This window comes from Hippopotamus amphibius, chromosome 17, assembly GCF_030028045.1.
Source record: "Hippopotamus amphibius kiboko isolate mHipAmp2 chromosome 17, mHipAmp2.hap2, whole genome shotgun sequence".
In the NCBI taxonomy this organism is placed as follows: domain Eukaryota; kingdom Metazoa; phylum Chordata; class Mammalia; order Artiodactyla; family Hippopotamidae; genus Hippopotamus; species Hippopotamus amphibius.
The window spans coordinates 11885299-11900806 of NC_080202.1; the positions used below are offsets into that span (position 1 = coordinate 11885299).

A 15508-nucleotide genomic window follows, 5' to 3' on the forward strand; every position below is an offset into this window, starting at 1 on the left:
TTGGTGCATATATATTTATGATTGTCATATCTTCTTCATAAATCGACTCCTTTGTAATTATATAATGACTTTTCTTTGTCAATTGTTACTGTTTTTGGCTTAAAGTCTATTTTGTCTAATATAATTATAGCTTTTCCTGCTCTCTTTTTGTTTCCATTTGAATGAAATATTTTTTCTATCCCTTCACTTGAGCCTATGTGTGTACTTACAGGTGAGAATTAGTGAAATTTCTTCCTTAAGCATTTGGTAGACTTTACCAGCAAACCCATCTGGGCCTGGCACTTTCTGTTTTGGTAGGTTATTAATTATTGATTCAGTTTTAAAAATATATATATATATATAGATTTATTGAGATGGTCTGTTTTTTCTTCTGTGAGTTTTTGCAGATTGTGTCTTTTAAGAAATTAGTCCATTTTACCTAGGTTATCAAATTTGTGGGCATAGAGTTATTCATAGTATAATATGCATAGTATGATAAAGGGATCTGTAGTGATGTCCTCTCTTTCAATTAGTAAATTGTGTCCTCTCTTTTTTTCTTAGTTAGCTTGGCTAGAGACATCAATTTTATTGATCTCTTCAATAAAATCAGCTTCTATTTCACTGATTTTCTCTATTGATTTCCTATTTTCAATTTCACTGATTTCTATCAAAAGTTTTATTATTTATTTTCTTCTGCTTACTTTGGATTTAGTTTGCCTTTCTTTTTCTTGTTTCCTAAGTTGAAAGCTTAAATTTTAGATCTTTCTTCTTTTCTAACATATATATTCAATGCTATAAGTTTCCCTCTAAGCACTGCTTTTAATAAATTGTGCTTTTATTTAGTTCAAAATACTTTAAACTTTATCTTGAGATATCTTCTTTGACTTGTGTTATTTAGAAATTTTTGTTTAATTGCCAAATATTTGGGGATTTTCTAGCTATCTTTCTGTTATTGATTTCTGGTTTAATCCCATTATGGTCTGAGAGCAGACATTGCATGATATCTAGTCTTTAAAATTTTTAAAGTGTGTTTTGTGGCCTAGAATGTGGTGTACCTTGGTGAATATTCCATATAAACTTCAGAAAAATGTATATTATGCTGTTGTTGGATGAAGTAGTCCATAGATGTCTATTATATCCAGTTGGTTCATGGTGTTGTTGAGCTCAGCTATGTCTGTACTGATTTTCTGCCCGCTGGATCTGTCCATTTCTGAGGGAAGGGTTTGAAGTCTCCAACTATAATAGTGAATTCATCTGCTTCTCCTTGCAGTTTTTTGCCTCACACATTTAGATGCTCTTTTGTTGGGTGCATACATGTTAAGATTGTTATGGCCTTTTACCATTATGTAATGCCTCTCTTTATCCCTGATAACTTTCCTTGCTCTGAACCTCATGTATTTTTGAAAATAATTTTTGTTGAAATATAATTTACATACAATAAAATGTACCCTTTTAAGTATGTAGCTCAATAAGTTTTGACAAATGTAAGCACTCAGGTGACCTCAGTTCCAGTCCAGATCTAGAATGTTTATCACCCCACAGTTCCCTTATGATCCTTTGCAATCAACCATCCATCCTTTGACCCAGTCATCTGCTGATCTGATTTCTATCACTGTAGATTAGAGTGCCTGTTTTTGAATGTCATATAAATAGGAATCATATAGTATAGCCTCCTGTGTATTTTTTGTGTTCTTTTGATCAGCATAATGTTTTGAGATACATCTGTATAGTTGTGTGTGTTGGTAACATGTTCTTTTTGGTTTCTGAGTTGTTCTTACAAATAATGCTACTATGAATATTTCTGTATATGTCTTTTCTTGCATGTATGTACACATTTCTTTTGGGTAAATGCATAGGAGTAAAATTTCTTCTAGAGTATGTCTATGTTCTAATATGGCAGTTATTACCAAAGGTATTTCCAAAACAATCATACCAAATTACACACCTACAAGCAGTGTATGAGAATTCAGTATCTTCATGTCATTACCAACACTAATATTGACAGTATTTTTTGATTAGTTATTCTGGTGGGTGTTTAGTAGTATTTCACTTTCTGTACTTCCCTGGTAGCTAATGAGGTTGAACATCTTTTCATATGTTTACTGGTCATTCAGATACCGTGTTTTGTAAAAATGTCTGTTCAAGCCCTTTCTTCATATTTCTATTAAGTTTTCTATTTCTTATTAACTTATAGGAGTTATTTATTCTGGGTATAATATATAATTTAAAGACTGCTCTAGACTAGCTCATTCACAAAGAACAGATAACCTGTATAGTTGTTTCTATTAGACAAATTGAATTTGTATGTAAAACCCTCCTGACAAAGAAAATCCCAGGACTAGATGGCTTTATTGGTTAATTATATGAAGCACTAAGGAAGAAGTTATACTAATTCTATGCAAACTCTTCCAGAATATAGAAGAGGAGGAAATACCAACTCATTTTATGAGGCTCTGATACCAAAACCACATAGACATTACAAGGAAGCTACAGACCAATATCTTTCATGAACATAGACATTAAAATCATCAAATATACAAATAAATAGAGTCTAACAATATATGAAAAGGATAATGCATTACTATCAAGTGGAGTTTATTCTGGGAATGAGAAGCTGTTTCAACATTCAAAAACGAAGAAATCTAAATGATCATATCAATAATTAAAGGAAAAAAACCCATATGATTAAAGAAAAAAACACCATGGTGTGAAACCTCAAAGAAACCATTTAATTAAATTATATTTCAAACTGTAGTTTTGTGGATATGTGTATTGTCATTTTGCTACCAAGCAGCCTTTTGCTGTTAAAAAGGGAGATTTACTTGAAAAAAAAAGATCATCACAGTAGGTGCAGAAAAAGGCTTTAGCAAAAAAAAAATGTCAACATTAAGCAGTTTTGTGATTAAAACTCTCAGCAGACTGGGAATAGAAGAAAACTTCCTTAACTTGATGGAAAAGCAACTTTTAAAAAACTGTAGGTAACATCACAGTAAAGGTAAACGATTGAAGCTTTTTCCTTAAGATCAGGAACAAGGTAAAAATGTTTACTCTCACCACTCTTATTTAATATTTTATTGGAAGTCCTAGAAAGTGAAAAAGGGCAAGAAAAAGAAATAAAAAGTATACGGATTGGAAAGTAGGAAAGGAAACCATCTCTCTTGTAGACAACATGATTATGTATGTAGAAAATCCCAAAGAATGTAAGAAAAGTTTCCAGAACTAATAAGCAAATTTAATAAGATCCTACAATACAAGGTCAATATATTTAAATGTTATATTTTTGTATGTAAATATAATATTAACATATTTATATTTATATCAACTAGCAATGAACATGTGGAAAGTTAAGAAAAACTTAAAAGTACCATTTACGATAGCACCCAACTATTAAAAACTTAGGTATAAATTTTACACAATATATGCAAGACTTGTATGTGGAAGATCACAAAACACTGATTGAAGAAATAATAGACATCTAAAGAAATGGATAGATAGAATGTGTTCATGAATTCGAAGACTTAATATTCTTAAGAAGTTGACTCTTCTGAAACTTGGCTAGAGTTTAAACACAGTTCCAATCAACATCCCAACAGGATTTTGGGAGTACAAATGGACAATCTGATTGTAAAATGTATATATAAAGACAAAGAAACTAAAGAAGCGAATTTGATTTGGAAACAAAGAACAAATAGGACTCACATTGTCTGGTTTCCAGACATATTAAGAGAAATAATCAGGAAAGTGTGGCATTAGAGAAAAGATAGAAATATAGATCAGTATAGAGAGTATAGCATAGCATATAGAGTCCAAAAAGAGATCCATTCATGTATCATCCATTGATTTTTTTTATTGAGGTATAGTTGGTGTACAATATTATATAAGCTTCAGGTGTACAACATAATGATTCTCAATTTTCCATTGATTTTTGACAAAGCTCTAAAAACGATCCAGTGGTAAGTAGTCTTTCAACCAATGGTGCTGGAAAAATTGGATTTCCATATGAAAAATAAAATACCTCAATCCATACCTCATGCTTTCAACAGCAAATCACTCCAAATGGATCAAACATCTAAATATTAGTATGAGTACTGAGAAGGTATCCAATGACACCCTGTTTCGTGGAGTTCGGGAAATCCAGAGCAGGAAGCTTGGAGCATGCGGAGCAGAACTGAGGTGAGGTGCCCTCAGGTTGCATCTACTAAAGCTAGCTGAAGCCAGGGCAGAGCTGGTTACTGCAGCTGTGGCTGGAATAGGAGATGAGGCTGTAAGAATTGAAAAGGGGCATGAGAAGACTCTCTTGTAGTTCTCCAGAAGAGTGCTTCTACCAAAGGATGTAACAGTGGTTTCATTGATTTCAAAGTTCAGGCAACCATCGAGAAATTTTTAAAAATAAATTATTGGACTTGTTTCTTATTAGGCTGCTGTATGCAACTGGAGCAGACAGGACCATATCTGAAATTCTGGGGAATTCTTTGAGTGCTGCTTAGTATTTTCATGTACAATAAAAAATGTTAATGAAAGTGTAGTGACCCAATAAGGCAAGACCAATGAGGAGGCAGATTCCCTAGGAATGAAAGTTTGCATTATACCACCATGTACAGGACCCAGTACAGCAGAGATGGTGGCCGAGGAGGACGTGGAATGAGTGGTAAAAAGGGAGTTACACATGTTTTATGGCCTTGTAGTCAGTTTTGGGGTAGAGAAGTGTGGACACCAGGAGATAATCAGACACATAAGGGAGAGCACAAGGGACCATGGCGGTGGCAGGGTGCTGTTCAGTTCTTCCTAGAAAGGTGAGGAACTAGACATATCTCAGTGGGATGCAAATCTGGGTTTCTTTGCTATCTCGGTCTGAGGAGGAATTGAACGTATTCTGGGAGACTTTGGTTTTTCTCTTATATCAGTACTTTATATTGGATAGGCCAAAAAGTTGGTTCGGGTTAGTTCCTACAGAAAAACCTGAACGAACTTTTTGGCCAACCCGATATACATCTGCATATGTTTGGCTTGTAGAAGTCTGATCTTTCTTAACTGCAGGTTTATCTCTCCTCTGTGGTATGTTTATAGGGAAATGGATTGTAGAGAGAGGTTTACCACCCTGAAAATCTTCCCCAAAGTATGTGTCTTTAGTGGTATTTTGCTGAAAGACCCTGAAGGCTTCTTCTTGCCCATAGAATAAAGCCTCCTAAATTCCTAAGCTATTTTAGGATATTCACAGTCTGGGCCCTGCTTGTTTTAATGGTTTTTCCAACCATCCTCCTTCACCTCCAGAATGTAAGCTCCACCCCACATACTGCTGTCTGTTCCCCAAGGAGACAGTGATTAAGCATCCATACATGAGCTTCCCACCACGTCTACCTTCCGTGAAGTATAGTCAGGTGTGATCTGTGACTCAATCAGTCACTGCTCCAAGACATGGAGAGCATTTATTTTCTAGAGAGGTCCTGGGTGATTTCTTTATCTTTAATGAGTTCCTCCAGGATCTAGACTCCTCTGGGATCCAGGGCCCCTTCGGCCCCAGGGTGTGCAGAATGGGAGATGTTAGAAGGGATGTTGCAGATACAGGTGACGACTACAGAGACTGTTACTTCACAGGCCTTAGTGAATAAAGGGGAGCAGGATCTCAGGTCAGGTTCCCAGAGTCACCCTCAGACATTAGGTAAGTTGGGCAGAGGGTGAATGAGCTGGTCCCTTAGGGTCCTTCCAACCTGAGGGTCTTGATTTCCCAGGTTGTATGATATTCTGCAGGAGAATTTTTCAGGTGTATTAACCTTCCTCTTTTCCACCTCTCTCCCTCCCAAGACTGTCCACATTCTAGAAATATTTTTATTAATGTTCCCCAGTTACAATCTAGTTTTTATTAATGATAGCATTTATATATATTACTGTGTAATGTACTTTCACAAGATTGTACAATTTCAACCTAATGATAGCTCTTGAGGTAGGTATTGATACAAAAGTTCTGAGCATCTTGTTTTATTTCAGAATTTCCTGGGAGATTTTAAAAACTGCACAGGCTTGCTCTCAGAGGTTGTGATTACATTTTTCTGGGACTGCCCAGTAATTTTATTTATTAAAGCATCATATATTCTTGCTACTTGTTGTGTAGTCCAGGGACTGCCGCCTGGGCATTACCTGCTACCTAAAAATGTAGCAATGGGTCTACAGAATCAGAATCAGAATCAGAATCAGGGCTTCCCAGGTTGTATGGTGTTCTGCAGGAGGGCTTTTCAAGTATGGTAATGCTCCTCTTTTCCACCTCTCTGCCCCCCAAAATGTCACTACATTTGAGAAATTTTTAATTAATGTTCACCAGTTACAATCCATTTTTATTAATGATAACATTCTTACACATTACTTGCCATATCATTTATTCCCACAATAGTATGTAATCTCAGCACTGTGCCAGGTGCTGACTCTGTGGCAGTCATGAATGCAGATATAAGCTTCCTGCATGGAGTTTCCCATCCCACAGGGAAGACAGCTATGAAGGTATTCCCAGTGGTGTGGAGTGCTATGTGGACAAGCACAGGATGCTGTGCAAACATAGCAGTCTGGGGTGACAAGAGAGGTTTAGCTGAGGAAGTGACTTGTAATATACCTGAATGATAAGTGTGTGCAAGCCAGGTGAAGAGGGAGCAAAGAGAGGAAGATACTGAGTAAGAGGAACAGCAAGTGCAAAAGTCTAGAGCACAATTGTTGCTTTTAAGTCCAGCTTTGCTGGACAGTGGAATGTGAATGTAGTTGTGGAGCCAGGAAGTTGTAGAGGTAGGCAGAGTTCAGGTCATGAATCACCTTTTCAAAGGATTTTTGCTATTATGTCAAGAGCAATGAGAATTCATGAGGAATTTAAGTGAAACGATGATCCGATATTCATCTTAGAATGCCACAGTGTTAATGAAGGATACTGACTTAGAGGGTATTCAAGCATGGAAGCAGGGAGATGAATTAACAGGTTTTCCAATAATACAGAGAAGATACAATGTCAGCCCTACCTAAGGCGGTGATAGCTGAGATGAGGAGTGGATGAGTGAGGAAGGAAATTAATCTATAGGATTTGTTGACAGATTGGGGGTTGATGACAAGAGAGAGGAAGGAATCAAAGAAAACTCTTGCGTTTTTGTCTGGAGCACCTGGAACTCTTTCTGGGATATGGGAGACTAGAGGAGGAGGGAATTGGGAGTGGGGCTGGGGGGTGGTCATGAGTTTCTTCTGGGATCTGTTGATCTGAAAATGTATGTGAGACATACAAGAGACAATAATAGTTAAGGAGCTGGGTATAGACTTTCATAGGTTAGAGAGAGATCTACACTTGAGGTTTAAATGGTAATCAAAGCCATTGAATAAGTGAGTTTTTCTTGGTTGTATACATAGCACCATTGTAAGAGAACAGAGTTTAGGAAAATGCCCCAGAATGTCAACATGTAAGATATTGACAAAGCAAGAGCAAATTGCAGTTAGTGAGGTTGTCTGGCTAGGCAGGTATGAGGAAAACCAATACATTTTGTATCACAGAAGTTGATGGATAAGAGTATATTAGAAAATAGAAAATTGTTACACATTAAAGAGAAGTGAAGAAAGTCAGTCATTTCTGATCATGGATTCTGAGTATAGAGATTTGTAGTACTATAGAAATTGTACTGATTATGATGAGAATGATATAAAGAATTTTTCAAAGCATGTAACAGACCATGTATCATAGAAATATGCTCATTTGGAAATGCAGGTTTTCATGGACACTCTGATTTCTTCCTAAAGATCCTGGACACAGAGCATGACAGGGAGGAATGAAACTGTTGTCTCTGAGTTCCTGCTGCTGGGACTGCCCATCCAGTCAGAGCATCAGCACCTGTTCTCTGCCCTGTTCCTGGCCATGTATGTTACCACCATCCTGGGGAACCTTGTCATCATGGTCCTCATTTGCCTGGACCCCCACCTCCACACACCCATGTACTTGTTTCTCAGCAATTTGTCCTTCTCTGATCTCTGCTTTTCCTCTGTCACAGTGCCCAAGTTGCTGCAGGACATGCAGAGCCACGTCCCATCCATCCCCTATGCTGGCTGCCTGACACAAATGTATTTCTTCCTGTTTTTTGGAGACCTGGAGAGCTTCCTCCTTGCGGCCATGGCCTATGACCGCTATGTGGCCATCTGCTTCCCCCTGCACTACACCACCATCATGAGCCCCAAGCTCTGTCTCCTCCTGGTGGTGCTGCCCTGGGTGCTGACCACGTTCCATGCCATGTTACACACCCTGCTCATGGCCAGGTTGTCTTTTTCTGCAGACAACATGATCCCCCATTTTTTCTGTGATGTATCCGTTCTGCTGAAGCTGTCCTGCTCGGACACCCGAGTTAATGAGCTGGTGATATTTATCACTGGAGGGCTCATTCTTGTCCTCCCATTCCTACTCATCATCCTGTCCTATGCACGAATTCTCTCTTCCATCCTCAAGGTCCCTTCTGCCAAGGGCATCTACAAGGCTTTCTCCACCTGTGGCTCCCACCTCACTGTGGTGTCTCTCTTCTATGGGACAATTATAGGTCTCTATTTATGCCCATCAGCTAATAATTCTACTGTTAAGGAGACTGTCATGTCCATGATGTACACTGTGGTGACCCCCATGCTGAACCCCTTCATCTACAGCCTGAGGAACAGAGACATGAAGGGAGCCCTGGGAAGAGTCTTTTGCAAAAAGAAAACTCCCTTCTCTCTATGATGGTAAAGTTGGGATTTCTACACAATTTTATCCAGTAGGTATATTGATATTAATATTGAGATATTAACACAGACTTCTCTTTTTCTCCAATGGTCTTTTGGTTAATTACACAGTAAATAATTGCCAATAAGTAAAAGGGATGAAGTGGAGATATGTAATTATACTGCCTAAATTAATACTCTCTAAATCTCAGACATCTCACTCCCCTGCTTACCTCTGCTAAATTGGACTTTTCATTGTTGAATACAGGTGTTTACTTACCTCTTCTTGAGCAAGGGTTCACATTATTCTGTCTTTTAACCGTTTCTCCTCTGGTTTATTTTCATGTCTCCATTGTCTTTTTGACCTGACCTGACCCTCAAGTGAACTTTCTGTCTCCTTTGCTACAATAGTTTGTCTTTACCTGGGAGCTAACTCATATTGGGGCCCTAAAGTTTCACCCTCAAGTGTGGGGAAGGAAGCTGGAGTCTAGTTACCAGCCTCACTCTTTAAGGGTGTCTCTCTCTTGCTTACTATTTGGGAATTGATCAATACATTTTAAATCTGTGATCTTATTCTACTCTTGTGGTCATTCCACAAAGGAATCTTATCACCATCTTAAAGACTGAAAAATGTGGCATTTGAGGATTTGCCAAGGTCCCAGAGTGGGTCAGTACTGAGCTTATCTAAGGTCTCAGAGTATCTGACTTTATGAATTCTTCCACTCATTTCCCCCCACCTCAGAAATGAGGGGATCACTCATTCATTTTTCAGTCTTAGCTCCATGCATGGCATTGTCGAGCATTCCAACTTCAGTCCATTTTTCCATATTGTGTCTTATAATGAATGGCATCTAAACCCATGATTTTAACCCTCTCATATATTCTCCAAGGGTGAATCAAAAATTATCTGTACTCTGGCTGTAGAATTTATAGAAGTTTTAATATAACCAAGTGCGGATAATTTTTGACTCACCCGTGTATGATGTATATTCTTTTTTCTTTTTTTAAAATTCTCACTACCAAGTTTGTTTTATGTGGGCAAAGTCTTAAATGTCGTATATCTCAGGAATCTAGCACAATGTTTCTCCTAAAGTAGGTACTTGATAACTCAAGTTATCAAATGATCAGTAGATGAATGTCAGTGAATGAATACCTAAGTGAATAATTGAGTAAATGACAAGGAGGAAGTAGCCTTAGCTCAAACAGCCGTGCAATTAAGTTCTCATCTGGATTCTGTGTAACTTCAGTATAGCTCTCTATGTGTCTACTTCAGTTTCTCTAGTTTCAGCATCATCCTTGTGAACCCTTCCAGCCTTCTAAAGGGAAAATCCCAGGAGATTTCATGGAGATTCTATCACTAGCCCTAAAACATATGTAGAACCTTAGCACAAACTCTATAAAGCTGATGCTTCAGTACCTTGCCACTAAAGTGTGCAGCAGCAGAGCAGCTGAGAGCTGGTTAGTGTGGCAGTGGAGTTCTCAGGTGTTCCCCTAAGATTCCCATGCACTCATTGCTGTGAAGGGACTTTGCAGGTGGAACATGGGGTGCATATATTTTTTCAAGTTACTGTTTTGTTTTCTTCCAATAAATACCCAGAGTGGTATTATGGTACCATATATTAGTTTTTTTTTAAAATTTTTTTGAGGAACATTCATACTGTTGTGTATAATGGCTGCACCAATTTACATTCCCAGCAGCAGTGCACAGGGTTCCCTTTTCTCCACATCTTTACCAGAACTTGTTATTTTTTGTCTTTCTGGTAATAGCCATTCTACAGGTGTCAGGTGAAATCTCGTCATTCTGATATGCTTTGCTCTGATGGTTAGTGATGTTGAGAATCTTTTAGTGTACCTGTTGACCAGCTGGTCAGTCTTTTTTGGAAAAATGTCTATTCAAATCCTCTGCCCATTAAAAAAAAATCACATTTTCAGTCTTTTTGCTGTTGGGTTGTATAAATTCTTCACATATTTTAGATATTAACCTCTTATCAGATATGTGATTTGGAAATGTTTACTCTCATTCAGTACTTTGTCTTTTCATTTTGTTGATGAATTCTGTTGCTGTGCAGCAGCTTTTTAATTCATTGTAGTCCCACTTTTAACTTTTGCTTTTGTTGCTTTGGCTTTTGGTGTCATATTCAAAGAATCATTCCAAGACCTAGGTCAAGGACCTTTCTGCCTATGTTTTTTCTAGGAATTTTATGGTTTAAAGTCTCATGTATAAGTCATTAACCTATTGAGTTAATGTCTGTATATTGTGTAACATAGTGGTTGAGTTTCATTCCTTTGCTTGTGACTATCCAAGTTTTACTGAAGAGATTGTCCTTTCTGATTTGTATATTTAAAGTGTCATTCACAATATACTCAACCATTAAATATGAAAGATATATCTATGTTGAAAATTAGAAAATGTTGATTAAAGAATCATAGAAATCTAGGTAAATTGATAGATATAACATGTTCATGGATTGGAAACTCAATATTGTTAAGTTGTTGTCTCTTCTGAAACTGATCTACAGATTCAGCACAATTCCAATTAAATGCCAGCAGGATTTTTTGGTAGTACAAATTGACAATATGATTGTAAAATGCCTATATGAGGGCAAAGAAACCAAAGAAGTAAATTTATTATAGCTAAAATAATCAGAAAATTGTGGTATTAGAGAAAAGAGAGAAATATAGATCAATACAGAGAGTATAGAATACCATATAGAGTCCAAAAATAGATTCACTCATGTATTGTCCATTGATCATTGACAAATATGCGGAGACAATTCAGTGGAAAATAGTCGTTTCAACCAACGGTGCCAGAAAAAAAGGATTTCCAAGTGAAAAATGAAAACTTTGATCCATACCTCATGTTCTCAAAAACAATTCACTCTTTTGGATCATATACCTACGTATTAGTATGAGTACTGAGGTTGCCCATGACACCCTGTTTCCTGGAGTCAGAGAAGTCCCTGAGCAGGAAGCTTGGAGCATGCGGGGCAGAAGTGAGGTGAGGTGCCGTCACGTTGCATCTACTAAAGCTAGCTGAAGGCAGGGCAGAGCTGGTTGCTGAGCTGTGGCTGGAACAGGAGATGAGGCTGAAGGAATCGAAAAGGTGCACAAGAAGTGTCTGGTGTAGTTCTCCAGGGAGGATTGCTTCAGTGAGGGGATGTCGCAGTGGTTTCATTGCATTGGAAGTTGAGCCCAACACCTGGACACTTGTGGTTCTTATGTGACCTCATATACAGAGAGTAGGATTCCCATTGAGCCTGGGGTGGTGCTGTAGATTAGTAAGGGAAAACTGGGTTCCTCCACGCAACTGGAGCAGAGAGGACCATGTCTGCAATCCTGGGGAATTCTTTGAGTGCCACTCAGTATTTTCTGTCCAAAAATATCAACAAAACTATAACAACTCAATAAGGCAAGACCAATGAGGACGGTGATTTCCTAGGAATGAAGGTTTACGTTATACGACCATGTAAGAACCCCGTACAGCTGAGATGATGGCCAAGGTATTGTGGCCTTGTGGCCATAGTTAACTGCAGCACAGTCAGAGCTGGAAACCAGGAGGTATTCTGACACACGTGGGGAGTACTGGAGATGATGACGGTGGCGAGTGCCGTTAATATTTTCCCACAGAGGTAAGAAGGCAGAAGTACCTCACTGGGATTCAAACTGGGTTTTCTTTCCTATCTTGGCTTGAGGAAGAATTGAACATGGTCAGGGAAAGTTTATCTTTTTTATCATTCTAATACTTTCTATATATCTGCCTATGGTTGTGTCATAGATATCTACTCCTTGTGAGCTGCAGGTGGTTTATAGGAAATGATATTGTATTGAGAGATTCTGCCACCTTGAGAATCTTTCCAAAATATATGTCGTGGGACTTCCCTGGGGGGTCCAGTGTTTAAGACTCCATACTTCCACTGCAGGGGGCACAGATTCGATCCCTGGTTGGGGAATTAAATCCCACGTGCTAATGGTACAGCCAAAAAATAAACAAAAACAAAAACAAAAAATGCTTGTCTTTATTGGCATTTTGCTCAAACCACTGATGGCTTTTTTTTTGCCCACAGAAAACATCCTGCTACACTCCTCGGATACTTTAGGATATTCCCAGTATGGTCCTAGCTTGTTTTATGGCTTCACGCACCATCCTCTTTCACTTCCCAAAGTAGAGGCTCCAACCACAAAGGTCTACTGTCCATTCCCTGAACAGTCATTAAGGCAGTGATTAAGCTTTCACTCACGAGCTTCTCTCCATCCTCACTTTCCCCCACAGTATAGTCAGGTGCGATCAGTGACTAAAATCAGTTCCTGCTTCAGGATCCTGAGAGCACTTGTCCCAGAGAGGCCTTGGGTAATTACTTTGTCTTTAATGAGTTCCTCAAGCATCCAGACTCCTCTGGGATCTAGGACCCATTTGGCCCAAGGGCGTGCAGGATGGGAGATGTGAGAAGGGATTTTGCAGACTCAGGTGATAACTACAGAGGCTCTTACTTCACATGGCTTAATGAATAAAGGGGAGCAGGATCTTGGGTCAGGGTCCTGGAGTCACCCTCAGACACACTGGGTAAGTTCGGCAGAGGGTGAATGAACTGGTCCCTTAGGGTCCTTCCAACCTGAGGGTCTTGAATTCCCAGGTTGTATGGTGTTCTGCAGGAGAGTTTTTCAAGTATGGTAATGCTCCTCTTTTCCACCTCTAGGCCCCCCAAAACTTCACCATGTTTGACAAATTTTTTACTAATATTTGCCCATTACAACCTGTTTTATTCATTGTAACATTCTTCTGCTTTACTTACTATAGCATTTATTCCCACAATATTGTATAATTTCAGCACACTAACAACTCTTGAGGTAGGCATTAATGCAATAGATCTGAACCCTTGTCTTATTTTAGAATCATCTTGGAGCTTTAAAAAACTTTGTATGGACTTCTTCTCAAACATTGTTAATTTCATCTGAGGGGTTCAATAATCTTTATTTTTAAAAGCATCATGTATTCTTGTTAGTCACTGTGTAGTCCATGGATGGAGGCATGGACTACTATATCAAAATCAGTGTTTTCCCAGAACTCCCAGGGGTTTTCATGGATATTAAAATTTAGAAGCATGGCCCTAGATTTCCTCATGTGCAGTCCAGGCTGAGAACTACTGACTTAATGGGTGTAGAAGGTGAGAGCCTCACTGCATCATCAGTGACAACATCCTCGAGTGCTGTCTGTGGCTTGTGATCCCAGTCACACTCTTGACACAAGAGTCGGGTCCCACTCGTTTACCAGGGAGACAAAATTCTGAGAAACCAGGTGTGAGATTTTCCCTCCGTGTTTCTTCCCACTGTGCTGTTGGTACATAAGTCCATGTGTAAACCTGTTGACATGGCTGGATCAACCGGCACCAAGGGGTGAAATCCCAGCAGTTGGATCCAGTTACGTCTTTAATGAAGGAGCTTCCCACATGCTTCTCACGATGCTTCTCCTCTGCTTTCTTTGTCAGCTTTGAGGCACACCGAGGTGGATTAATCAGGTTCTTCAAAGAAAGGGAATCAATAGGAGAGTACATCTATACCAATGCTTATATTATTATCTATATCGATAAATACCCATATTTATATCATCTGTAGTGTGAAAAGAGTAGTGTATCTGAGGTACCCTAACATTTTCTGTGGGAACAGGATTACATCCATAAATTTTGTAACAGTGTCAAATTTAGCACTAAATGGTTGGGTCTAGTGAGTTCTTTTTTCTGGGAGGATTTAGGAGGAGTAATTGTTCTAACTTAAACGGAGTTGTGCTGTCTTTAAAGTTGGAAGAATGAATGTCTCAGCCTGAAGCACAACCAATTAGTGTTAATGAAACATTGGACACTCTACCAGCTGCTAGCACTGTTTCAGTCCTGAAGACAGACTTGGCCTTTTCCACATGTAGTTTACCATTGTATAGGGAAGACAGTTATAAAGAGTGTGATTGAAGGATATGGAAGGAGAAGAGTTCAGTCATGGAATCAGGGAGACATATTAAGAGGCTGTTCCAATGGTACAGAAAAGACATGATGTCAGCCAGGTCTAGGGTGTTGACAGTGGCTACTGGGAGTGGTTGAATGGGTAAGAGAATCAAGTGGCAGAACCTTTAGGACTTGCCAACAGATAGGAAGTCAATGATGATGAAAGGAGTGAACGAAAGAAATCTTTCCGGTTGTGGAGCACCTGGACTCCCATTTCCTGAGATATGGGAAACTAGGGGAGGAGGGAGATGGGGGAGGAGCAAGGGAAGACATTAGTTTCTTTGAAGCATTAAGCTGAGTGTGTAATGTCTAAGGGAAGATAAAAATTAGCCAACTGAATGTACTCTTTCATTGGTTAGAGAAACATCTACACCTGAGATTTAAATGGTCATCAAAGTCATTGGAGTATGTGAGTTTTTCTTGGTGGTATATAGAGAATTACAAGAGATCAGTGTTTAGGAAAAAGCCCTGGAACAGCAATCAACTTGGTGATACTGACAAAACAGAAGCCAATTACAGTTACTGAGGATGTCTGGTCAGGAAGGTATGAGGAAAACCAATCCATTTTGTGTCTCAGGAGCTAATGGGCAAGCGTGTTTTAGAAAAGTTGGAATATTGTTATATTTTACAAGGAAGCAGAGTAAAGAAGTCACTCTTATGATACAGATCCTGATCATAGAGAATGGAGTACCATAGGGGTTATAATTACTGTGATGAGAGTGATATAAAGTATTTTTGCAAAGCATCTAACAGACCATGCATCACAGAAATATGCTCATTTGGAAATGCAGGTTTTCATGGACACTCTGATTTCTTCCTAAAGATCCTGGACACAGAGC

The 15508-nt window shown here is 38.7% G+C and overlaps 1 protein-coding gene across 1 annotated transcript; it reads left to right on the plus strand.

Annotated features, from left to right (window-relative positions):
- Positions 1-7753: 7753 nt before the first annotated feature.
- On the plus strand, positions 7754-8698 carry LOC130840283 (olfactory receptor 1468-like). Its single transcript, XM_057715638.1, has one exon. The coding sequence runs from the start codon at positions 7754-7756 to the stop codon at positions 8696-8698; it is 945 nt and encodes a 314-aa protein (XP_057571621.1).
- The last annotated feature ends 6810 nt before the right edge of the window (positions 8699-15508 follow it).